Source organism: Metopolophium dirhodum, chromosome 7 (assembly GCF_019925205.1).
Source record: "Metopolophium dirhodum isolate CAU chromosome 7, ASM1992520v1, whole genome shotgun sequence".
Classification (NCBI taxonomy): Eukaryota; Metazoa; Arthropoda; class Insecta; order Hemiptera; family Aphididae; genus Metopolophium; species Metopolophium dirhodum.
In genome coordinates, this window is record NC_083566.1 from 11540490 (window position 1) to 11566344 (window position 25855).

The following is a 25855-nucleotide window of genomic DNA, read 5'->3' on the forward strand; positions in this document are numbered from 1 at the left end:
TATTATCAATTTATTTTCTAATGTAAATATTGATAAAGTGGATATTAGTGGTTAGTTGATATTACTCTATGGCCCATCCATCCACAATTCCACTATCACGGAATAACTCAATGGCTGAATGATCATCACGTGTCTCTTATTCTCTTGCGTAGAGTAGAATACTTACTACCTTTAGTAATAGAAGAATACAGATTGTCCTGTGAAGAAAAAAAGGTATTAAAGGTGCCATAGAAAAAAAATTGCGGACTTCATGGTTTAATACATTTAATTTTTAAATTTTTATTAGATTTCAATATGGTTAGCTCACTAGCCAAAAATGAAGATGCAGATGAAGACATGGATGATGTTTCATATGAGAAGCATAGAAAATTGTTACAGACAATTACATCAAAGACTAAACGAAAGTATGTAATTTATAAAATCTATAAAAATTAATAAATTTAAATTAAGTACGGAAATCTATTTTTAATTTTATTTAAGAATCCAGCCAACTACTCGAAATGAACCAAGTTTACAAGTTTCTGAATTTCATTTGTCAAGTGGACAACAAACAACAAATGTTGATGATTTAACAAATGCATTAAAAAAAAAAGCACCACAAATAAGACAAAAAATTCAAGTTGCTAAATCAACAAAAAAACTATTGCAGAAACCATTGGATAAAGTTCACGCTGATAAAGTAATCATTTCATATCCTAATATTAATATTTATCAATATACCTATGTTAAACTATCCAATACTATTAAACTGAATACCTACCCTTTTTAATAATATTTGAATTGTATCTAGTGTTAATGGACGATTACAAAGTACAAACGTGAAAACCAGAAATTAACAGTTTAACCTAGCTTAAAGATTGTAATAATTTTACATACATTTTGCAGATTTATCAGGGTTTTATCTCTAACTTGGCCTCTGTGTCGTGTATGTAAAACATACACATGCACTTAGACCTCTAAGCTAATGGAAATTGAATTCCACTCCGCCCTGCCATCAATGCTAGGTGATCATATAACCATATTGAGAGACAGAACAAAAAGTAGTGAAGGAGCCCGCATAAGGAACTGTATAAATTTTACTACTTTGTTTCTTTTCTTGATCACTCTTTATCGTACCTCTGACTTCTCTCTCTAAGCGCTATCCATTAGTCTATAGGTCTATGCCCCTTAAACTAAGAACAAATAATTAAAATTTTGTACTGCAATGTTCTGATGCAGTGTTCAAATATGTTATGAATACACATGTATGCAGTGGTGGTATATGGGTAGAAGACACGCAGCGTACAGTGATGAGATGACTATGAATTAATAGACCCTGTTTCAATACTTTCTATAGTCCATTCAAAATGAGATGATAACTCGGTGGCCAAGTTGTGCGTATGGGCGTGGCTTTTGTTCCGTGATAACGCTTGAGGTGCTGCTGCGGACGGGAGCTTTAATTAGTCTAGTATAAACTGCCGATGTGTGTGGATAATTTAAAATGCATTGTGCGTATTTTTTGTATGTCTGTCGGTTCTCAATTCAATAAAAATATTCCTATGAATTGTTTTTTTAATAGTTTATTATTTATTAGTAAGTAGGTAGTAGGTATTTCTTAAGGGGATTCCATACCGTGATTTTCTGTTTTTGTCTAACACACGCACGACATAGGATTTTAGACGGATTCTTGGCCAAACATATCAATTGATATAATGAAGTGATAAGAATTCTGAAAACAGATTTGAATTTGTCGTCAAGTCCACTTGAAATTGACTTTCCCACAATTTTTATTTTTTGATTTTAGCTTCTCCAAAAATTGAAATACAAAAATGTTTAAATACTCTTTTTTAATATGACGTTTTCTGGAATTTAAGGGGATAATATCAATAATGTGGGCAAGTCGATTAAAAGTAGACTTGACGACAAATTCAAATCTGTTTTCAGAATTCTTATCGCTTCAATAGATCAATTGGAATGTTTGGCAAAAACACGTCTAAAATACTATGTCGCAAGTGTGTTAGACAAAAACAGAAAATCACGGGTATCGAATTCCCTTAATAGGTAGTGTTTATTTATCTTATGGGGAGACACAGTTTAAAAGTGTCCCCAGATGGGCCACTGCACGCATGAATCATTTAATTGAAAATATCTATGTCCTCTCTTACATGCCATAAACAGAATAAAAACTAATAAAATACTTAATGGTTTTTAAATGTTATTTTAATGAAAAAAAATATTGGCGTTACAGTAAACCTGCCAAATTCAAATCTTTAATATTTTTAAACTTATTAAGTAATTGAAAGAATAAATAAATATATTAATTATTGTTTTTATTACAGATAAAAAGAGCAGTTGCTTATGATAATTTCAAAAAACACATAAGCAGATGGTCTGCTGTTGTTGAAAAAAATAAGTCTGCAGATCAGTTAAGATTTCCTTTAAGAAGTAGCGAAGTTGAAGTTTTTGATAATCGTATGGTTGATTTTACCCATGGTTTTTCTCACCCTACAGAATTACAAAAAAAAATCTCCGCTGTATTACAATCTAGTAAAATTGTTCAACAAAAACAAAAAGATTTAGTAATTATTTCATTTAATTTCCAATACAGTAATTAATTATTAATCATCTAAATTTATTTATTTTAATTTTTAGAAAATGTCTTGGATAGAAAAAGAAAAAGAAAAGTATCCATTGACACTAAAAGAGTTATTAGAAAAACGTAAAAGTATGGCTAATTTTCGGGCTAAAGAATCATATAGACATGCTAAAGCTCATAGACAAAATAAAATTAAAAGCAAAAAATATCATAGATTATTAAGAAAGGAAAAGACAAAAGAGCAAATCAAAGAATTTGAAAAATTACAAGATACAGATCCGGTTGCTGCATTAGAAAAACTAAATGTTATTGAAAAGACAAGAGCTGAAGAACGTGCTAGCTTAAGACATAAATCTACTGGACAGTGGGCACGGAACCATGTTGTACGGGCCAAATATGATAAAGATGTAAGTAATGAACATTTACAATTTTAATCTAATTGAGATTAGAAGTAGTATTTCCTAATAATTAATAGTATGACGTTTAGTATTATTATTATTATTTTTTTAGTAAATGATTTTTCTATATATTATACTTTGTCTCATATAAAAGTAATCTTAGGAGGTGGCATAATTTTATCCAAATCCCTCAATAAATAAGTTCTATAATCAGCTTTTGTTTCCAACAATATGCCACTGCCAAAAAATCTCTATTAATATACAGCATAGAGTTGTTAAAATATTAAAGTATAGAAGACTGGTATATTTAACATATTATAAAATATAATCATTCCACACAAATGTTAGGTTTGTTTCCAAGCTATGTACGACTGTAGTATAAGCTACTACATTTTTAATATATCCTAGAATATAAATATAAGAATTTTCAAAACTGATATCTATTCATTCTCTTTTGCAGGGTTTTATTTTAATTTCGGAACTACTGTTTGTTTAATTAACTGCAATCCTACTACCTAACCTAATACCATAATATTAATACAATTATAGTTTGTACAAATTTAACTACATACAAATATTGAATATATATAAAAATATTGTTATGGTTTTAAAAATTAAAAACAAAAATATTTACATTTTTATTTAGTTATCATTTATAAATAATCACTAGAGCGCAGATTTTTATGCAATTGTATATTTTTTCCTTTTCAAATTTTCTGGATTTTTGTCAGTAATCTTTACGAATTCTAATGGTTTGAAGCCAATAGCATTTTTTTTTATATTAGTGTTTATTTATGTAAAGAGTACCTTATTTTACCTATTTAAGTACCTTACCATATTTTATTTTATTTTTATTTTTTGGTTGCATATTTTGATAATCATCCATATTATATGACATATTTATATTTTGACACTTAGTGCTTAAAAATCCGTGCTATAATAATAACTTTAGATTCTTCATTCAAAAATATGATATAAAATTCTTTTACAAGCATTTAAAATATCAATTATAAAATACTATTATACTTGTAGGAGTAACTCACTATAATATAATAAAACTAAAATAACTTACTAGTGTTACCTATAATACCATTGAATTTACAACATTAACACATTTTATATATATATATAAAATGTGTTTCAACTATAAAAAATCATAAAAAATATGTAAACCGCATTCTATCCTTATATTTACACGAAATAGAGGTAGACAGCCATAAATATTCTACATACCTATACATACCAGTAAAGTGAATAATAAATTTTCAGATAACTTAAGTTGATTGGTACATTTTATATTATTACGATAAAATATATACTCTAAAGCCCTAAATACTTATTAACCATCATTATTATACGTTTTTTTTATAGAGCCGGATAGCTTTGGCAGAACAGTTACGAAAAAGTAAAGAGTTAACTCAAAAAGTACAACCATCATTGAACGAAACAAATGATTCTGATAGTTCTGATGAAGAACAAATTGAAATTTCTGAACAAGTGGTTGATCCTGATAATCCTTGGCTTGCCGAACGAAAGGAATTCAAAGATTTTATGGTTGGTTATAACAATTTTGTTCAAAATAATTGTGAAACAAAAGACATCCATGATCAATATATAAACAATAAATTAAATTACAAAAATAACAAAAATGAAGAAACTAAATCTGAATCTGAATCTAAAGAAAGTAATGTAAATGAGGTAAAACATGATAAAATAGCAATACCTATAGATAAAACTAAAAAGAAGAAGAAAAATAAGGTTAAAAATATTACAGTTCAAGATCTTTCTATATTCGACGAGGAGGAGAGTTTTGTTGAAGTTCTAAAAATTGTTTCTCCTAAAAAAAAGAAAGTTCATTTTTCCAATGATACTATTAAGTCAGAAACTAAAATTAATGAAATTGATACAAATATTAAAATTAACTCTACGGCTTTGTGCAATAAGAAAAATAATAATATTAATGTAATCAATACAGTTGCTGGAACTTGGTATGTATCGTCAGATAATATTAATGATAATATTTTAAACAAAAAAAAAGTACACAAAGATGTTGAAAACGCATTTAAAACTGTTGAAACTGAATTAAAAAATAAAATTAATGAGAAATTGTTTAATCTCAACAAAACTAAAGTTAAACAACCTTTCAAAACAGATATTGCTAAACGTAGAAATGAAGAATTAAAGAGTGATTATTTAAAAATGAATAATAAACGTATTAAAGCTGAATTTAATGAACCTTTATATGAAAATAATAGAACATTAGATACAAATAATACAAGCAATATTGAAAACAACCTAGGATCTGCTATTAAAATCGTTGAAAAACCTACAAAACAAGTACAAAATATAGATCCTACAGAGTTTTTACAAGTGACTCAAATAAGTTTGGAAACCGAAGAAATGGCTCAGGTAGAAGATCGTTTAGATGATAAAGAAGAAAATGAACAAGAAAAGTTGATTGCAGAAGCTTTTGCTGATGATGATATCATTAATGAGTTCAAGTAATAACTATTTAATCTATTTATGTTCATTAATATATCTTTTATATAATGGTTTATATTTAGGGAGGAAAAGAAAAAGCTGGAAGAGCAATCAAAGCCAAAAATAGAATCAGCACTTCCCGGTTGGGGCAGTTGGGCTGGCCCTAACATCAGGAAACGAACATTTAAGAAAAGAACTAACATGGGGATGTTCAGAACTCCAGCTAAACCACCACGAAAAGACTTCAACCGAGAAAAAGTTATTATTCACGAGAGTGCCGATGATTCTATTAAATCACATTTAGTAAGATTTATTTTTTCTTATTTTGTATTGTATAACTAGTTAGTTGAGGGCATATTATTAATAATATCAAAAAAAAAAAATCATAAAGTAGTGAAGGAGCACCGCATAAGGAACTGTATAAATTTTACTATAATTTGTTTCTTTTTTCAATCACTATATCGTACTCCCGACTTCTCTCTCTAAGCGCTGTCCAATAGCTTATAGGTTAACACTGTATCTAGTTATTTTATACCTATATATTTTTGTTCACAGCAAGTCTGATTCCAACACTATTCGATACAAAACACACGTGTGTTTTCTTGAACGATTGTTTTATATCGGTATATGTAACGTTACACTCAAATTTGTTTCTTAAGAATAACATGTTTATTAGATAAAAACTTATGCACATGTAAAAATGCATAATCGTTCAAACTTAAAATCTAAAGAGGGTCAAAATAATGCATATATTTTCCAAAAATAGCCAAAAAATGAATTATCCCTATACTACGCGGGTTAATGTAGCAACCCTAGCGTACGCAGCATAGCATATGGCCGTTTGATTGTGCGACTCATTTTGGGACGTTATCAGAAGCGAAGTTTGGTCTCCTTATTCTAGTCTTCATGGCTTCAGTCATTGAGAATGGATGTGTTAAATTTGAATTCAGTAATAAATGTTGAATACGTAAAACATTTTTGTACGAAGATGGTCTGGCAGCATATATTTCTAAAAATATTTGATCATAGATTTAATGTTTATATTGGTATTACTAATTTTTTTATTGTAATAAGGAAAGATTGGATACATTTTTGTTAAAATTAAATCACAATTATTAGAATATTACCAGCTGTTATTGACTTAAGTCAATACCAATGTAGATAGGCGTTTATCAACCATGAGGTTACTAATAATTTTGAATGGGTCACCATAAATAAAAATGTCGTTAGACCATTATGAATAGTTTCTTGGTATAAATAGCTTGACATTTTTCTAAATATCTTGAAAATTGCATTGTGTACATTAAATAATTAATATACATAGTGGAAAATAGTTTGAAGTCAACAAATAATATTTTAGTATTACAACAGAATAACTAAATCATTATTTTCCATTTAAATATCCAATTTAGTTTAAATTTGAACTTCAAATGCATATGATCATGGTGAAGTTGTATTTATGAGATTTTTAGGTTTCTGTAAGAACAACTTATGTGGGACTTTCAATTATATTTTGAAGGTTTTTAACTAAACCTAAAATGTGTTATCAACATTTTAAAAAAGATCTAAAATAATTTGAAATCTTAGAATCCTTATAGTAGCTTGAAATTAATCTAAATATTTTAAAAATTACATTCTGTATAAAAAATTATAATTTTAGAAATAGGAATGTTTCAAGGTTCTATAGAACTCAATACTTTTGAAAAATAAACAAAAGCAATTTCAAAAAAATCATAATTTCATATGCTATTAATGTCATCAAAATTTGAACTACAATCATTCATAAAAAAAAATGTGGCTGTATGCTTAATTTTTTTTAATTTCCAGTAATAAAAACTATTGAATAATCTTCTTTTTTACAATTTCAAATTAAAGCTACATATTTTAGTGATGTTGAATAACTTTGTTAAAAACACAACTTGTAACGTTTATAAAAAAAAAGTTGTGACTGTATTTTTGGGATTTTTCTCAATCCCCCTATTATTTTGAAAAATACAAGGAATGTTTTACTTTTAACCTTCCAAAGTACCAACTAGACTCAAATTATTACCAGAACAACATTTTTACCGCTCCAGAAGGTACCGACATACACTAAAAAAAACACATTGTAAATCAATACATTAATTGCTCCTCTCAGAATCTAAAATAGAACTTTAAATTTAAAAATAGAGATATGAAACATTTAATCATCAATTTGAAAAATAATTGTAAATTCTAATTGTATTATAATTGTTATTTTTTTATAGGTTTCTGAATTGCCATATCCATTTAAAGGTATTGAAGAATATGAAGATACAATCAAAGCACCTGTAGGACGAACATGGGTACCCGAGACAGTTTTTCAAAAACTTACTGCTCCCCCAGTTGTTACTCAAATGGGTCAAATTATTGATCCAATTGATGAAAATTCTGTTGTCAAAATTAAATTAAATGATTAATATTTATTTTGAAAATCTTATTTTTATTTAATATAATATAATATACTTATATATAATTTAATATAATCTTACATAATACTTCAATCACAATCATATATGCTCTTTATTACACTATACAAATTAATTATTAACACTAAGAAAAAACTATAATATTAATAACATTGTATAATGCTATGAGTGAGTTTCATTAATTTAAATAAGCCTTTTCAACAACTTGGATAATTTATCGAGCCAATGTAGCATCAATTTGAGCAATCCACGGCATAATTAATTTAATTTTCCTTCTATAAGCACTGTCTTTGATTAATGGATTATGTTCCAAGTATATTGTTTCAAGTTTCTTCAAATGTTCCAAAATTTGAACACTATTCCAATCATTTATTTGGTTGTCATTGATCTAAATAAATAATCATAAATACATTTCATTAATAAATGTTAAATTTTTGAAGATTTTTTTATACTTACCCAAAGTTCTGTTAACTTTTGTAAATGAGTTATATTTTCGATTTTAGAAATTTTATTCATAGACAAATCTAGAGTTCCAAGATTAATATTATCTTCAAGATTCTCAATTACTGTGATTCCATTTTCAGATAGATACAATTCATCCAGTGATATCAACTTGTTAAGATTTTCAATTTTAGTCAAACTATTATTTTGTAAGCTTAATATTTTTAAGTTAATCAATGTGTCTAAATTTTGTATTTTATCAACTTTATTTTTTCCAAAGTATAATTCTGTAAGACCAGTGAGACATTCGATATTTTCAATTGTCTGTAAATTATATAAATTTAAATTAAAACATAAAAATGGGAGAAATTAATTTTAAATTTTGAAAATCAAATTTGAAAATGGTTTAGTATAAAATATGACTAATAACTAAGACTCACAACTTAAAGCACCTAAAATTATCGCTCAAAGAAGTATTTAAAAATATTAAGATAAAAAACGGAAATTTTAAAAATTATAACCTTGAACCAAAAAAAAATTCTTCTCAAAAACATCTATTTTATTTCCTCTAATATTATAATATAACACTAGGTATTTGTGTACTGTGCCGAGTATATTTTTCTTAGTCTACAAGACTAAATTATCTTTAATTTATCAGTAATTACCATTGCATAGCATTGCATCAAAGTAGAAAAACTAGTAAAATTCACCGAAATAATAAAAACAGCACTCAAATTTTATAATTGAAATCCTAGCAATGTAACATAAATTTTGGATTTCCATAATATTGCTAGATTTTATACCAAGTCAAAACAATCTTCAAAAGCATTAAATATCAAACCCTGCTTATAACATAATATAAGGCATGTAAATATATATTTTGAAAATGTTAGTTACCTAGTATGTTGAAATTACTTTTCATAGTTTAGAGATAATGTTAACTCATAATTTACAAAATGTTAATATGATTTAAATATAGCACAAAGGTAAATAAATAGAAACTACAAAGTATACCAAAAAAAATTAGATTAAATGAATGATAGCTATAAGCAATATTTATAACAGAATTTATTTTTTTGAAAATTATAGACGTACCTTAATTTTGTTATCTCCCAATTCCAACATTTGTAGATTTAACAAATGATTAACATTAGTAATTTTAGTTATTCGATTACTGGATAAATACAATTTTTCTAAATTGATCAAATGTTCAAGACCTTCAATTTCTTTTATACGGTTAAACGATAAATCAAGCACTCTAAAATTACAATATATAGATTTATATTATAATTTGGTTTATACAATGCACAATTAAAATACTTTACTTTAAGTTTATAAGACTGGACAGATTTTCAATTTTAGTTATTTGATTATCATACAAATCAAGTTCATTAAGCGAAACAAGCATTTGAATGTTTTCAATTGTCTTTATATGGTTCCAACGAAGACATAAAGAACGAAGGCTGAGCATGTGTTCAAAGTTTTCAAGTTTATCCAGTCTTTGATGATTTAAATCTAACTCCTGAAAAAGAACACATAAGTTAAACAATGAGTTGAGAATTTTAGAAAATTAGTTGCAGGAATATTAAATATAGTATTAAAAAAATTAAAATTGTATTTTCAAGACATATTCATACTCTATTCAGACTAAGACTACTCTGTTTGCTTACACATCAATTATGTGAAGAATAGTGTCAAATGGTTGAATGTGCGTGTATTTCCACAACCAGTCTGTGTCATTGTAAACTTCTTCTGAATAGAGTATAATAGGTTCATACAGATCACAAAACTGTAAAAGGTTAGTTTACAAAAAATGAATATTAGCTGATTGCCCTAGTATTCTTATCATCTATTGAACAGTGATATTTTTAACATCAAGCACTTATTAATTTACTAAAATATTTGAAGAAATTTTTTTTTTACATAACTCCATACAGGTAAATAATTATAATTTTTACGGTTAACATTTTTAAGTTTGTTACTTTTTTAAATAACAACACATTTATTATTTCATATTCCATAATAGAATATTTTTTGGTGTACCTACTATTTTTATATAAAAATTTTTTTTTTTTTGGGGTGTTTTCCGGCCTTTGAGACCAGCCTGTACATATATTCCTCCACCTCTCTCTGTCTTCTGCTACTTCCTTCCAGTTTGCTCTAGGATCTACTGTTTTTACGTCTCTCTTCACACAATTTTCCCATCTAAGGCGTGGTCTGTCTACCGGTCTTTTTCCTATCGGCTCCTCTTCAATTACTACTTTTATCATTGTGTCCTTTTTCCACCAGGCATGTCCAGCCCACATTAACCTTCTTTTTGCAACTTCCCTTGATATGCATGGTTTTTGGAACATGTTTTGAAGCTACTCGTTGATACATATTTTCCATTCTCCAGTTCGAGGGTCAAGATATGGTCCATATTTTCGTCTTAGAACTTTTCTTTCAAAAGAACCTAATCTTACTTCCTCTATCTTTCTTAGTGCCCATGTTTCTGAGCCATACAGGATGATAGGGCGTATTAATGTCATGTACATTTTAATTTTTAAAATTATAAAATTTTCAATCAGTAGCAATAAAAATTGAACTTTAAATGCGTATAAAAAAAGCGTGCCTATGTATAATTAATATTTTTTAACTGATTTTATAAAATATCATGAGGAATCTTGTATAAAATTTTAAAATCTTAAATATTGTATATAGAACATTTTTTATAAATTCTAATTTCAGATGCTCATAAAAAAATATTATGGATTGCTCAACTTTTTTATTAATTTCCACTTTAATTCTATATTATCTATCAATCCATTTTTACTTGGTTAAAAACTTGAAAATGTATTACAAAGTTTTTTTCATCAATTGCTATTAGTTTAATTCAAATAAAAATTGAGTGTAAATAATAATAATTTTTATAAGTGTCTGAAGTTAGAACTATTGCAAAATGTAGCACCATGTACATAATTCAAAACATCAACATTATTGCAACATGTAGATGTTTTCTTAAATCTAATAAATTAATAATCATTTCCCTATATGATACAAAATGCGGGTGTAGAATCCTCTAAAGATTTATATGAATATTTTCAATGTTATTTGAATGTAAAATTAAAGATGAGATTATTATTGTTATGAATAATAGCTCATTCAAATTCTGACAAAAAAATATTTACAAATCATAGCTACATAACATAATGTTTATAGGTAGTGAATTCTACCAATCTACCTTCCTAATAACCATCGTTTGGTTTATCATAAAACTTTAAATACCTATTGTATCTATTAAGTTTTTTAATCTGAATCAATTAATAAAAATAATATTTACTTCAGCATTTTCATCAATTTCCACACTATTTTCTTCATATATTATATATTTTACTCCATTTTCGTCCATACCTTCATTACCTTCTTCTTTTTTAACCTCTGAAGTCCCTGCATTTCCATTAGCTCCTAGTTTGATACATAATAGTTAGACAAATCAACTTCATCAATATTTTAACATAAATACATTTATTAAATAAATCTTACCTTTATTTTCAATTGAGTCCATTTTATTTAATCGTTAATAGGTAACAAATAATATTCTTTTTCTTCAACAGGATTTTTTTTACATCAAAATTAAGATTGTTAAAACTGAATGTTCAAGGTCCAATAATCAACTAAAAACAACAGAACTATATACTAGACTATAAATTACCTATACCTAGGTCTATAATCTATGCTAAACACATTTATTAAATTTTATGGATTATTGGATTCTAATCAGTAAAACTTAATAGTTAATAATCACGATCTTCAGAAAAGTAAATAAACGGTCTACGGATAAGCAAAAATTATATGATTACCTATGTTTTGAATTTTGATGCTAACATTTATGACAAACTAAATACTAATTATAATTGTATGTAAAAAAGATACAGTATAGACCGTTAGATACTCAGCAGATATTGGAATTTAGAATATCGGATCAATCATGATTATGTTTTAAGATAGTTCTATCCAAATCTCTTTTCTGTGGTCGTATCTATGTGTTTTAATGTTCATGTGTGGTACCTACCTATAATGAAAAATTAGGACCACGGCTAAAATCGTCTGAAATGAGTGAAATGAGGTTTGAACACAATATGTTCGGTTTTTTTATGTGCTCCCTCGATAATCGATTCTATCACGGTCTTTTTTATTTATTAATATTTATTTTTATTATTTATTTTACGTTGTTTCAAAGTTTGAGCACATGAATTCTGGTCAAGGATAGCGGATCCTGCTAATCAGTAATATTCTGTTCCGGCCTCCGATATTTAATATTTATCATATTTATTAAAATTTTTCTTGATATTGATAATTGATATATTTTATCCCATGAAGACTAGAATCATGATAAAGTATTTTATAGTTAATTTATCATGGAACATAGAGTAACTCTAATAGACAATTATAGTAACTACTCTACACGAGAACTACAGGCTGATCGAGTTTCTATGACGAGACCAAAGCACAGATAATAAGTTTATTATCTATATCCACGAAGACTAGAGATAAGGTCAGAGGCCAAACCATACTAGAACAAACTCTACCACAAAAAACGTCCCGTTAAACATTCTTATATTATCTATGGGTAAAACATAGCACACCAATTTCTCCACCAGTCTGCGTGGCGGTTAAATCCGAGGCTGGCGTATAATTAACCCGTATTAGATAGGGACATAATTGACTTTATTAACTTTAAAAAATTATAATTCTAAAAATGGTATTTAAATTAAAATTACACCATCGTATTCAGCGCAAATTTATCTTTAAGAATAAATTACAAAAAAAATATTAATGTTCTATATTTACGTAATAAATGTACATATAAACAGTAATAATAGGTAAACTGTTTCGTTTGCATAATTATTATTATTATTTACTACATTTTGGATACTTTCCTGTTTTTTCCTAACTAGTCATAGTGTATCTTTATAATTAGCTCTTTTTACAATAAAACACATGCGCATTGTTAAAAAAAAACGGACAATATGGGTTTAGAAAAATCTTAGTTCTAATCAACACAACTGACCAATTGGATTGAATGATCAATCATTAACAAAGATATCTTAGTCCGTGGGTGAAGCCAACTAAAACCACCGGTAGCGCTGAAAACATTGGATCAGTTCGAAGAACCTTTTGGTGGCTGTACCCTGACCCCCGCCGACCATGTCATGATTTGCAACCATAGACCTTATGCGGTATAAGGTTTATGTTTAAAACCACGACGGTGTTTGAAACTATAGAAAAAGAAAATGCCGCCAGAATTAAATTTTGATAAACGGTTAGCTGATATCTTATTAGTTATTACTATATTATTATATTTATTTCTCAGTTCTCTTACTTCATAGAAATACTCGAAAGTTCTTAGTCGTTTATTACTTTTAATATATTTTATAGAATCCGTATTCCGTATATTATGAACATCAGACTATGTACCGATTATGAATTATAATGTCATTTAATATTCGTATTTTGTTTGGATTATATTTTAGTTGTGTTTAATTCATTATCATAATTTGACGAATATTTTCTATGACATGGATAATAATAAAAAACGTAATTTGAACAGCGATTTAAATAATTGTTTGCAAAGTTTAGACTCACAAAAAATCACAGAAAGAAAGGTAATGCCATAACATATATAATTATAATTTATAAAATATATGTACTATACATATTTGTTCTACCATTTAATTTAATGCATGGCTAAACAATCCATATATAATATAATAATTTTTAAAGATTGTTGAAGATGTTAACAAATGTATTATAATTGTTCATAATAACAGTTTAGAGTTTAATATTTATCAATGAGTAGGGTAACCTTCTAGTTTCTACATTTTGTTTCTAATTATGGAGCTAATTGTAGAAGCTAAAACAGACAGAATATCCAAAAACAGAAGATCAACCTCCATATATATTATTAACTGTTTCATACTTTGATTATATATGGATATTATTTATCTAATGTCTGTTATAGGTATAAAGACCAAATAAAAACTAAAAAGTTTATTAGTTATCTTGATTTTTAAACATTATAAAGCTGTTTATGTGAAAGAAACTAATTTTTAAAAATAAATAAATAATTTAAATAGATACAATTTTATTATTTTATTTTAAATTTAACAATTCACTGTACCATTTGAATCTAGGATGTTTCCATCCCATTAAGGGCCATTCTCCTCGCCCTGGGCTAAAAATTAAGTTTTTTTTTTTATTTAATGTTTATTAAAATCGCTCATTAAAATTAAAAGTAAATATATTAATCGATAATGTACAATGAAAATCAATAAATGTACAAATGGTCAAAGCGCCCGGTGCCGATGCCATTTTGTCCTCAAAAATATACGGGAATAACGATACCGCCTTGTAGAATCAACCAAATTTCATAATTTTTTTTTTAATTGCTAAAGGGAAATATTCTACAGCCCGCATCGATCTCTGTGTTTTAATATTTTATTCTCAAACTTTATAATATGTCTAAAAAAATACAAAATAAAAAGCATTTTTTACAAATTTTTTAATACAATTTTATGAGGAAGCTCTTCCTAGCTGTAGGAAGTCGTCTTTCAGATAAAAAAATAGTCATCAAAATCCGACAATTCTACAAAGCCTGAGAGTTCTGCCCGTGAATTCATTTTTTTTCTATAAAATACACCCTATCAACCCCCCCTCCCTAAATAGCTATCGGGTAGTAGATTAGTGGAAAAATATTATAATTGAAATGGCAACTACAATTTAAAATTTTATTTTCAAATTTAATTGAATTTCGGAAAATTTGAAAAACTGGCACCGGGCCCATTAAATTTATATATAAATATAATTCTAACTCAACTGCCATACTTAATAATACTTATACTAATATTAATTTTAAAAATACAAAATTAAATAATAATAAAAACCTAACTGATATCTTTTATTTTTGGAGTACATGTAAAGGGTATGCTTTTTATTAGTTTTATTAGTAGAAAGTATCTTTGCCCCAACCCACTAATTAAAGCTCTTTTTCTAAACATAATAATCTTAACAATATTTTTTTTTGTGTATAGTGATTTATAATATAGTACTTGTAGCAACTGTACTTTATAGGACTTTATTGGTACAATTAGGTTTAGTGTACAAAATATAATATACATTACTGATGTCCTTATGCAGTCAATTTAATATTTATGTGTTACATAAGGCATAGTTTAACAATTAACATGACTTATGGGACACATACTTGACTATGCATATGGGCATGAATTATATTGAAATATTTTTTATACCAGTCTTAGGGACAGTTGTACCGTTTACGGTACAACTTCGATTACACTTAATCAGCTTATAACAGATATTTAACCAGGCACATTCGGTCAATTCAAGTCCGGTTAACTTTAATCGAAGATACAACTGGCCCTTAATATAATGTATGTCAAGTGTGTATTTTAGGGATAATAAAATGTAAATTTATTAAATGTATAAGTTACTATCTCATAGGTGTGCGCACGGGGCGACCCGGTCAAGCCCAGGATCGACCTGAAACTTATTAGGGACATGGTAAAATATGCATGTATATTTTCGTAAAGACCATGGACATTTTATTTGTCGTGAAAGTATAATAAAATCAAAAATATCAAAACCATTGTACCTTTATACAAATACAATAACTATAGTATTATATAGACAATAATAGGTTAATACATTTCAACATGCATGCTAATATGTTAAAAAAAAAAAGATTAGGGGTGCTGTCAAAATATTAGGGCACTATAATTTCCCATTCTCAACCAGAAATTGAAGTCTTCATTACAGAAATATAATATTTACAACTTGCTATTAATTAATGTACAACCACATAGTATTACTCATAGACCTATAAACTATTTGACAGCGCTTAGAGAGAGAGGTCAGGGGTACGAAAAGAGAACGTGGGGGAAATACAGTATACGTCTATGATTACCCCCTTTCTCTCTTTTCTCTCTTCGTTCTTAGTTTATAGGTCTATGGTTCTTTCTCACACACTCTATATTGGCGCCACTCTGTGATGGCTGGGTGGTGAGGGAGGCGCAGTCCATTAGTTTATAGGTCTATGGTATTACTAGTATTTTCTTAATACTGTTTAACATCTTATAAAAACAATATATTTATAGATAAAACGACAAGAAATTCAACACCTATTGGAGAATGATGAAGTCGTTGAAGTTTTGAATAATAACAGTAGTCTGCAACAGTTAAATCAATCTCAAAGTAATGGTCATGTAACGTGGATTAGTCTTCTTAAATATTATCACAGAAGTTTAATACTGGTTAGTAAATAGTAAAATGGTAATTTAAACTACTATAAAAACAATTAAATTCATTAGTTATAATGTTTTCTTTGCCAGGATGTTGATTATGAAGACAAAAAGAAGCAAAGATTAGGTAACAGTTACAAACAACCAAATTTTGAAAACTGTTCTATTTTGCTGAGAAATATTATCAATAAAGCTAACAAAGGTAAAAGTAATTTATTATTTAAGTGTTTACATTATAATTTGACAAGAATAATTTAACATTTTTCATGTATGGTTGAATAAGTCTCTTGTTGAGTTCCTGAACAGTTGACCATTCATAATCTGTCCATATGCCCTTTTCTTCTACGTTTCCATCCAAAAGTTTTGCTTTGAAAAAAAATATTTTTGCCCCTTCTACATTAGATTGTTCTCGTTTTTGTTTTGGATACTTATACTTATAAAACCCACATGGAGCGTTGCCATAAAATCTAACATTAATATTATTTCCACATGATTCTTTTAATATTCTTTCGGATGTTTCTCTTAATGTTTCTCCATCTTTCCACAAAGCTTGTGGTAAGACCCAATAGTCTTCATGGCCCAATTTTTGTTTAACAATTAAAACCAAATTGTCGTCCAATTTTCTTTTTAATGATTTAGTATCATTTATTGTGTCTGCCTCAGTTGAATGATTAGCAAATTTAAAATTTAAAAGTTCTTCTTTGTTCTTATCTACATAGTCTTGCGCCGATTGATTTGATGCTTGATCCATATCATCAAAATCAATAACCTTGCCATTTTTTAATTTTTCCATTCTTTTAACATCTTTTTCATGTCTAAGCTCGTGATCTGATTTCAGACTCTTTTCAAATTCAATTTCTTGTAAAATATTTTGAAAATTTACCTCTGTATCAGTTAATGCTTTAGTTATAATTGGTTTACGTTGTAGGCATAAACCAGCCATGATATCCCATTTCACTTGCGTTGTTGAATGCATTCTGCTATAGAAGTTTGTGAACTTAATCATATTATGAATTGTCTTCATTTTTTTAATTTTTGTTAAAATAGACACTAAGTAGATAATAAATTGTCGTATTAAAAATATATATGCATATAATTAAATAATGAATATTGCCATTTATAATTGAATTACAAAGTTAAACTGTTATGAGCTGAATAAGCCGTAGTTGTGTTATTAGTTAGTTCTTCACGGACTAAAATAGTAAAATCTTATAGTCTGCCCGTCTGGACTCTGGACGGTGTTTGAGTGTTTCTATAAAAAATCAGTGATAACTCATAACACATAACCACGATTTAAGATATATATCTTAAATCGTGCTCATAACTGATAAGTTGAAAGTTGATAAATGATAATATTAAATTGACCGTGTGAGGACTGGTCACATGGTTGGAGGGTGTGGGGGGTTGACCGCGAAAAAATGTAGTACAACAGGCGGTGTTCGGGGGGATATTTTCCTTTTGCATTACTAGTGCAGGCTGCTGTCCTAGTGGATACTTATAGAACTAGATACTTTCTATGATATGTGCTAGTAATGCTAAAAGGAAAATATCCCCCCCGAACTCTGCCAGTTGAACTACATTTAGTAACCACAATATTCATCTCGTGTCCAGTCCTGTAGTCTGTCCAGCACGGCTATAGATAGTATGGTTGCCCATCGACCCATGATTCCCATACTTGAAAAGTGTCTACCAAAATGAATCTCGGGTGCCCTTGAGTGATAAGAAAAAATGGTAAGAATGGTTATACCATAGAACAATACGACTGGTTATATGACGGTTACGACGGTTACCAACTTGTGGTGGTGTTGCACAAGAAGTCGGGGGATATTTTCGATTTTTTTCACGTTGGCCGCCCTGTAGGGCCTTTTCCGGGAATTAAATTTTAAACACGATTTATTTAAATGTATAATATGATGTATATCTTAAATCGTGATTTAACGCTAATTAACTAATAACAGATTTTATTACCGGCAGAATTCGGCCGGTTAAGTGTCTGTTAATTTTTACCGGACATCGTAAAAAAAGGCCCTTTTAAGTCATGGATAAGTAGATAACATGTAAAATAGATGACCCACAAATATAAAAAAAATTTTATATTTCTTTAAAATGACCACAGACTATATTAAAATCTTATATAAAAAAATATATATATAATACAGAAGTCAAATAATTTATATATTCCGGTCGAAATATTATTTTGTACTTAGTATTCGTTTTTATAACTATATTTAATGTATTTTACATAAATTTGTCATACTTACAGTATAATTATAATTTTTTCCCCACTTATTTTAAGTATGAATTACTGGAAATATCCCAAAATATAAACATAAAAATTCTAGTTTCTGGCATCTTTAATTTATTACAATATGGTTAATACAACTTTTGGTCTCTTCTCTTACCAAATAAAGTGAATTATATACATGATGTAACACGAAGGCCTGACAAATGAAATAACGATTGTTCTAATCAATATTTCAGATTTATGTATTGATTTTACAATGATATGTGTTTTTTTTTTTCTTTAGTTTCTGTCATCACCTTTAGGATAGTAAAAGTGCTTGGATTTTTCTTCAACAGTAACTTTTCTGATAGGAAAGTGAATCTAGTTGGTACTTTGGGGGGTCAAAAGTAAAAATTTCTCAGTAGTTTTCAAAAGCGACATGAAAAACAAAACAAAAATTAAGGGAAAACAAGAATTTTTACGCAAAATCTGTTTTCGAAAAAATTGATTTTGGTTTTTGGTGTAACTCTAAAACAAATGACCGTAGGTACATGACATTTTGACTGAATATTTTCTATTAGCATTTTCTATACACCATTTTGACATATTTTGAGCTGTTTACGGACATTTTCAGTTTCTATTTTTTTTAGTTTTTTTCTATAAATATCAATAAAATCTTATCAGTTGGGTAAAAAAATCTTGAAAATTTAAAAAAAGGCTCCTAGGTTATTGTTTCAGAGGCAGTGAAAAAAATTAAAAATCCTTAGTCACAGTTTTTATTTATAAGCATTTAGTTATAAATTATAAGTTCAAATTTTGACAAAATACGGAGAATCATGAAAATTAGCAAATTATTTTGAGTTAGGATTCATATAAAATTTTCTTTTTAAATCTAAGATTTGAAAATGTCATACAAGATTACTCATAAGTTTGTCTACTTTTATCAAAAAAAAATGTTTACAAAAACGTCAATTGAATTTTTATGAGCGTTTCAAATTCATATTTTTACAACTTTTGATATTCACCCGATATCTCATATAACGATTTTCTTATTTTGTTGTAATTAAAAAACATATGACTGTAGATACTTGAAAATTTCACTGAATGTTTGAATTAGCATTTTCAATACACAATAAAATTTTGATAATAATTTGACTCTTTTTAAGCTGTTTACAGACATTGTCAGTTTTCAATTTTTTTAGTTTTTTTTTCTATAAATATCAATAAAATTTAATACAAGGCTCCTGATATATTGTTACAATAGCAGTTGAAAAATATTAAAAATACATAGGCACAATTTTTTTTTATAGGCATTTAAAGTTCAAATTTTGACAACATTTATCAAATTTATAATTTATTAATTATTTTGTGGTTAAAAATGCATAAAATGTTTAACTTTTATGGCTAAAGATTGAAAATTTAAAACAAGGCTCCACGTAAATAGGTTATATATAAATTACTTTATTCACAATAATATCATCAAATATACTTGGTAAAATCATAGGCTGACTGACCGTTTTCGCTCAGAATCGTTTTTCTTATACAATGATATTATATCATTGAATTCAAATTTAACACCATCGATTAGTGACCCACCTGTAACCTACTGTACAGCAGAGCGACATCCACTTATCCACCTTTTTAATATTGAAAATAAAAATTTTACATTTTTCATATTCTACAAAATAATTATTAAATTTTAAAGTTGATATATTTTGATACAATTCGAACTTTAAATCCTTATAAAAAAAAACTGTGCCTATGTATTTTTAATATTTTTCAACTGCTATTAGAACGATATATCAGGAGCCTTATATTAAATTTTCACGCTTTTTTACCCAACAAATAAAAATTTATTGATATTTATAGAAAAAAAAACTAAAAAAATTGAAAACTGACAATGTCCGTAAACAGCTCAAAAAGAGTCAAAATATTTTCAACATTTTATGGTGTATAGAAAATGCTAATATAAACATTCAGTGAAATTTTCAAGTATCTACAGTCATTCGTTTTTTAATTACAATAAAATAAGAAAATTGTTACATGAGAAATCGAGTAAATATCATATGTTGTAAAAATATAAATTTCAGACGCTCATAAAAATTTAATTTAAGTTTCTTCTAGACATTTTTTTTTTGATAAAGGTAGACAAACTTATGTGTAATCTTATATTACATTTCCAAATCTTAGATTTAAAAAGAAAAATTAATTAAAAATAATTTGCTATTTTTCGTGATTTTTCCGTATTTTGTCAAAATTTGAACTTTAAATACTTATAAATAAAAACTGTGACTAAGGATTTTTAATTTTTTTCATCTGCCTTTGAAACAATAACCTAGGAGCCTTCTATTAAATTTTCAAGCTTTTTTACTCAACAGATAAAATTTTATTGATATTTATAGAAAAAAAAACTAAAAAAATTGAAAACTGACAATGGCCGTAAACAGCTCAAAAAGAGTCTAAATATTTTGTAAATTTTATTTAAGAGTTACACAAAAAACCAAAATTGATTTTCTCAAAAACAGATTTTGCGTAAAAATTCCCGTTTTTCCTTAATTTTTCTTTTGTTTTTCATGTCGCTTGTGAAAATTACTGGGAAATTTTTAGTTTTGACCCCCCAAAGTACCAACTAGATTCACTTTCCTATCAGAAAAGTTACTATTGAAGAAAATCCAAGCACTTTTACTGTCCTAAAAGATGATGACAGACACAAAAATAAAAAAAAAACACACATCATTGTAAAATCAATACATTCATCGCTTCGCTCAGAATCTAAAATGTGATATCCATGTAGCGCACGAATCAATAAATTATATGAAAAATTTTTTTTAATACATTACATTCTGCTGTATAGCAAGTACAAAAATAAATTGTAAATCTAATAAAATCCTCTATACTCAGAATCTATAACTTGTCTAATAAATAATTTCTATTTTTTTAGATCAACCTTATCTACCTATCAATGATTTTTTAAAATGTATTCTTGATGTTTCACAAAATAAAACTTTCCAATTGTACATGGGAGAAGTATACTATAAAATATTAGAACAAAGTATTTTATCTCAGAGTTATTATTGGCATTCATTAAGCAGTTATTGGAATGGCAAGTATATATTTTTTATAAATACAACCAATCATTAATGTATGTATTTTAGATTTGTTTTCATTGGCTTACAATTTATACAATGAAAATCTTGCAAATATGAGACACGTTTCAATAAAAATCATGAAACACGTAGTTGTCAGAGGTGATGCCCATTCTAGAGTGTCATTAGCGGTTAAAAAAAAGTAAATATCTAGAATAATTATGTTGTGTTATTTACAATAACACACTTTGCTATAGATATTCATAAAAATTGTATATATCAAAAATGGAGAACACTTAAAAAAAATATTATCCATGTGTTTAATAGTTTTAAAGTTTCGGTTGAAATCAAACATAATGTTTGAAAATTACTTTTATGTATTTACGTTTTTGTAAACTTACTGTTTAGCAATATTATACTTTAAAGTTTAAAGAAGTATCCTGTAAACTTAAATTAGCAATGTTATTTTATTTATAAGACATTTTTTTTTTGTAAATGTCTCAATAAATTTATAGTTATTCATTATGTAAACATATTACATGTTATGCTATTCATTATTATGAATAGTATTAACTTTTTTTCTAAATGTTCGGTGTAAAAAATTTAAGTTATGTGTGTGCAATTTTCTATTTTCTATTTATTATGTTTCTTGAAACCTATTTTTCACTTGATTTTTGCATAGCCTACTCAAATTGTTATTAATGCAAAAAGAAACTATTCTTTCAATGCTTGATATATTTAATATTCTTCAACGATTTTAGGAAAGTATTTCAATTAGTTCATGAAACCAAAATTTTAACTTGTCGTTTATAAATTAAAAGTCAATAGTGGATTCACCATAGAACACTTTTCGTAATGAGTACAAGTTTAGGTTAATGACAATATTTACTAAATTATAAATATCATAAACTTGTATTTAACTTATAAAACATGAAATTATAATGTGTATGTATAATTGTATTATAGAATATTTTCATACTTAAATAACGCAATAATGGATACACTGAAAAAGAACAATGACTTTTTTTTAAGAGAAGATTTAATTGTACTTGTATTTGGGGTTTGTAATACGGTAAGTTTATATTTTGAATGTTCATAGTATTTAACAAAGAATAACTAAATACTTAAATATTATTTAATCTTGTATTTCTAACAAATACATTTATAATATTTATATACTAGATATGCAATAATATAATACTATTATGACTATTTTTCCTTAATGTTTAATACTAAACATAGGTTTATTCCTAACATACTATTTTGAATTAACTATTAAAAGTATGTTGAAGATTTAAATATATAAATTGAAAAAGCAAAAAATATATAGAAACATAATATATAGTTTTTTACAATTTGTAGAATTGCAAAAATACTGTAGAGTAAACTACTACTGTAAAATAGTTTTATCACATATAATTTTAAAAACTATAAGACGCAAATTGCATTTTTTTCATAATATTTTTTAAATTCCATTAACTGGATAATTATAAATTTACCTATTCCCATGGCTATAAGCCTATAACCTTGGTTGTGTTTAATTGACAAATAGAGGCATTTAAAATATTTGGAACTTTGTTGTACTTGTGAAAATAAGTTTATATTAAATAATTTTACCTCTATATAACTAACATTATGTAAATAAAAATAAATATATTCTACATTTTAACACCAGAAATAGAAAATCCTGTATTTAAAAATATATAAAAATAATTATTTATTTGTCAAATTTAATTAGCTATGGATAGAATGTCGTAAATCACTTTGCCGGTTTATCGAAGAAAACTGTACACATTTGATAAATTTTTATGAAAACGATAGGCTAAAAAAGGTTAGTATCTTCTCAATTACGTACCAACATATTTAATTTTTAGAAAACTAAAATATTTAGGTTCAAGATACGCTGTATAATCTGCTAACTTTGTTCATAAAAATACATCATCCAAAATGCCTTGACTTCAACCATGAAGATTCATATGCTTATAACAAAAACATGTGGATTGTTCAATTATATCAAATGTATGAATTTGTACGTCGTGAAATACAACAAATCAAAAATAATTCCAATCCCAATTTTGTCAGTTACATTTCAGAGTTGGCTGTAACAATTTTTAATATAGTAAGTTATTTTTTATTACTCAAATAATGAATTTGTTTAATACAAAAATTGTTATTTAGGTATATTTTAATAAATTAGATTCATCGAGCCTAGTTTTAGATGAATGCTCTACACCAAAACGAAAAAAATATGATATTAATGTATTATCCTTTGTAGATGATCTTACCAACTTAAAAATATCTGAAATATGCACCAGGTAAGATTATAACTTATTTTCAATATAAAGTAAGACATATCTAATATCATACCATGACTAATAATTTTTTAGACTTAATATAATTACAAAACTACTAGAAAATAATCTATCATTACCATTTCATGAAAATGATTACCTACATTTGTTAGAAAGTTTAACCAAATGTTTAAACTCTTATAAGGATACAAAATCAACAAAGTACTTGATCATGTATGTTCATTGATAATTAGTTATTTCAGACAAATGCCTCTATATTTATTTTCTAATTAATTTTCCCTTTTATATTAATTTATAATTTAGTTGTTGCAATAAGTTAATTAAATCAGAGAATATTTGCAAATTGAATCAAATTGGACCTTTCTTCAAAACTGTTTGGACATATGCATTAAAGTAATTATTTTTTTATAGTTTTAAAAACTCAAAAAAACTATCTATTATCCCTTATTTATTATTATTATTTTAGAACTGTATCATCAAACGAGAATTCAGACTTATCTCATAATCTCTTGCACTCATTAATTGTTCTAATAAATTGGCAAGATGAAATGTATTCTGATGTACTAAGATTATATTTTAATAAAACAGTAAAGATTGATGATTCTAGTTTGAAAACTTTAGTAATTTTATTTAAAACGAGAGGATTTTGCAGTGTTACTTTAAATAAAACAGTAAGTATAAAATGTTATCATCAATAACAAGTATATGTTTATATTTATCTAATAATGATGTGATTTATAGAACATGATTTTATTGCTCGATTGGCTGTTACCACTAATGATGCCAGATAGCTTAATAGTTGAATCTTTCTCTAAACTGAATCCCTATATTTTATCAGAAGTAATTGACTTAATATTGACAAAACCTAGTATCAAAAAATCATTTGTCAATCACAATAATTTTAAAACAATAAATTCTAATGATTTGATATATACACATAATTTGGCGCATCAAGATTGTCCAAATCTGCAACTACAATTCACTGAGCCTGCACAAAATAAAAGTATAAAATATTTAACATAATAATTTTATTAAGTTAAATTAATTGTTTTTGTTAACAGGCTCAAGACAATCAATCGATGAAAATATTTTCAAGAGATTAATTAATTTCATAGAAAAAAGTATAGCATTAAAGGAAAAGCCAAGTATTGAAACACTTCAATGGTTTTTTTCCATGGCAAATTTACTATGTTTTCTTGAAAATCAATTTCCTCAATTTAATAACGATTTTAATGAATTTGGGTGATTAATAATTATAAATATTTTTATAATATCTTGTGAATATATTACATTTACTAAGCATTGTTGATTTGATTGTTCTTCACAGATTATATAAATTTAAATACATGGAGAAAGTGAATAATATAGTTTTAGAACTCAAAACTAATGTAAATCAACTAAATAATGAAGCATTTGTTAATGTGTGTTCATTATTTCATAAACAATTACAATTTGTTGATGGTAAAATAGTAAATGAACTAATGAATCATGAAACAAATAAAGTTATTGCGAGTGAACTTTATAACTTAAGTAAATTGAATGGTAATAATATATATTATTCGATACATTTTATTATACAATGAGTTAAGTGCAA

General features: G+C 26.7%; 4 protein-coding genes across 7 annotated transcripts in view; 2 read left to right on the top strand and 2 right to left on the bottom strand.

The window, feature by feature from the left end:
* Positions 1-56: 56 nt before the first annotated feature.
* Positions 57-7958, top strand: LOC132948039 (U3 small nucleolar RNA-associated protein 14 homolog A). The gene is made up of 8 exons (XM_061018296.1): positions 57-213; positions 287-404; positions 481-679; positions 2319-2558; positions 2632-2982; positions 4345-5474; positions 5538-5757; positions 7701-7958. Exons 2-8 carry the CDS (start codon positions 295-297, stop codon positions 7890-7892), a joined length of 2442 nt encoding a protein of 813 aa, XP_060874279.1. The 5' UTR covers positions 57-213; positions 287-294; the 3' UTR covers positions 7893-7958.
* On the bottom strand, positions 7889-12784 carry LOC132948041 (protein phosphatase 1 regulatory subunit 7-like). Of its 3 annotated transcripts, none has more exons than XM_061018301.1 (7): positions 12550-12784; positions 11865-11995; positions 11662-11786; positions 9668-9864; positions 9438-9600; positions 8358-8666; positions 7889-8289 (listed from the first exon to the last, which is right to left on the bottom strand). In XM_061018301.1, the coding sequence occupies exons 2-7, from the start codon at positions 11884-11886 to the stop codon at positions 8116-8118; spliced, it is 990 nt and encodes a 329-aa protein (XP_060874284.1). In that variant the 5' UTR covers positions 11887-11995; positions 12550-12784; the 3' UTR covers positions 7889-8115. The 3 variants fall into 3 exon arrangements, with proteins under 3 accessions (XP_060874284.1, XP_060874281.1, XP_060874283.1); XM_061018298.1 differs by having other exon boundaries at positions 12394-12783; XM_061018300.1 differs by lacking the exon at positions 12550-12784 and adding an exon at positions 12182-12362.
* Positions 12785-13696: 912 nt separating this feature from the next.
* LOC132948296 (serine-protein kinase ATM) overlaps positions 13697-25855 on the top strand; it is a 40134-nt gene continuing 27975 nt past the window's right edge. For both annotated transcript variants that reach the window (XM_061018714.1, XM_061018715.1), the window contains exons 1-15: positions 13697-13987; positions 16496-16651; positions 16730-16841; positions 21805-21966; positions 22019-22151; positions 22916-23021; positions 23688-23780; positions 23841-24068; positions 24128-24264; positions 24337-24474; positions 24565-24654; positions 24728-24932; positions 25003-25264; positions 25323-25503; positions 25589-25803. In XM_061018714.1, the coding sequence (XP_060874697.1) occupies positions 13901-13987; positions 16496-16651; positions 16730-16841; positions 21805-21966; positions 22019-22151; positions 22916-23021; positions 23688-23780; positions 23841-24068; positions 24128-24264; positions 24337-24474; positions 24565-24654; positions 24728-24932; positions 25003-25264; positions 25323-25503; positions 25589-25803 (2305 nt within the window). In that variant the 5' untranslated portion in view covers positions 13697-13900. The remainder of the gene's footprint in view (positions 13988-16495; positions 16652-16729; positions 16842-21804; positions 21967-22018; positions 22152-22915; positions 23022-23687; positions 23781-23840; positions 24069-24127; positions 24265-24336; positions 24475-24564; positions 24655-24727; positions 24933-25002; positions 25265-25322; positions 25504-25588; positions 25804-25855) is intronic.
* On the bottom strand, positions 16788-17939 carry LOC132948297 (large ribosomal subunit protein mL46). Its single transcript, XM_061018716.1, has one exon. It carries the CDS (start codon positions 17661-17663, stop codon positions 16860-16862), a length of 804 nt encoding a protein of 267 aa, XP_060874699.1. The 5' UTR covers positions 17664-17939; the 3' UTR covers positions 16788-16859.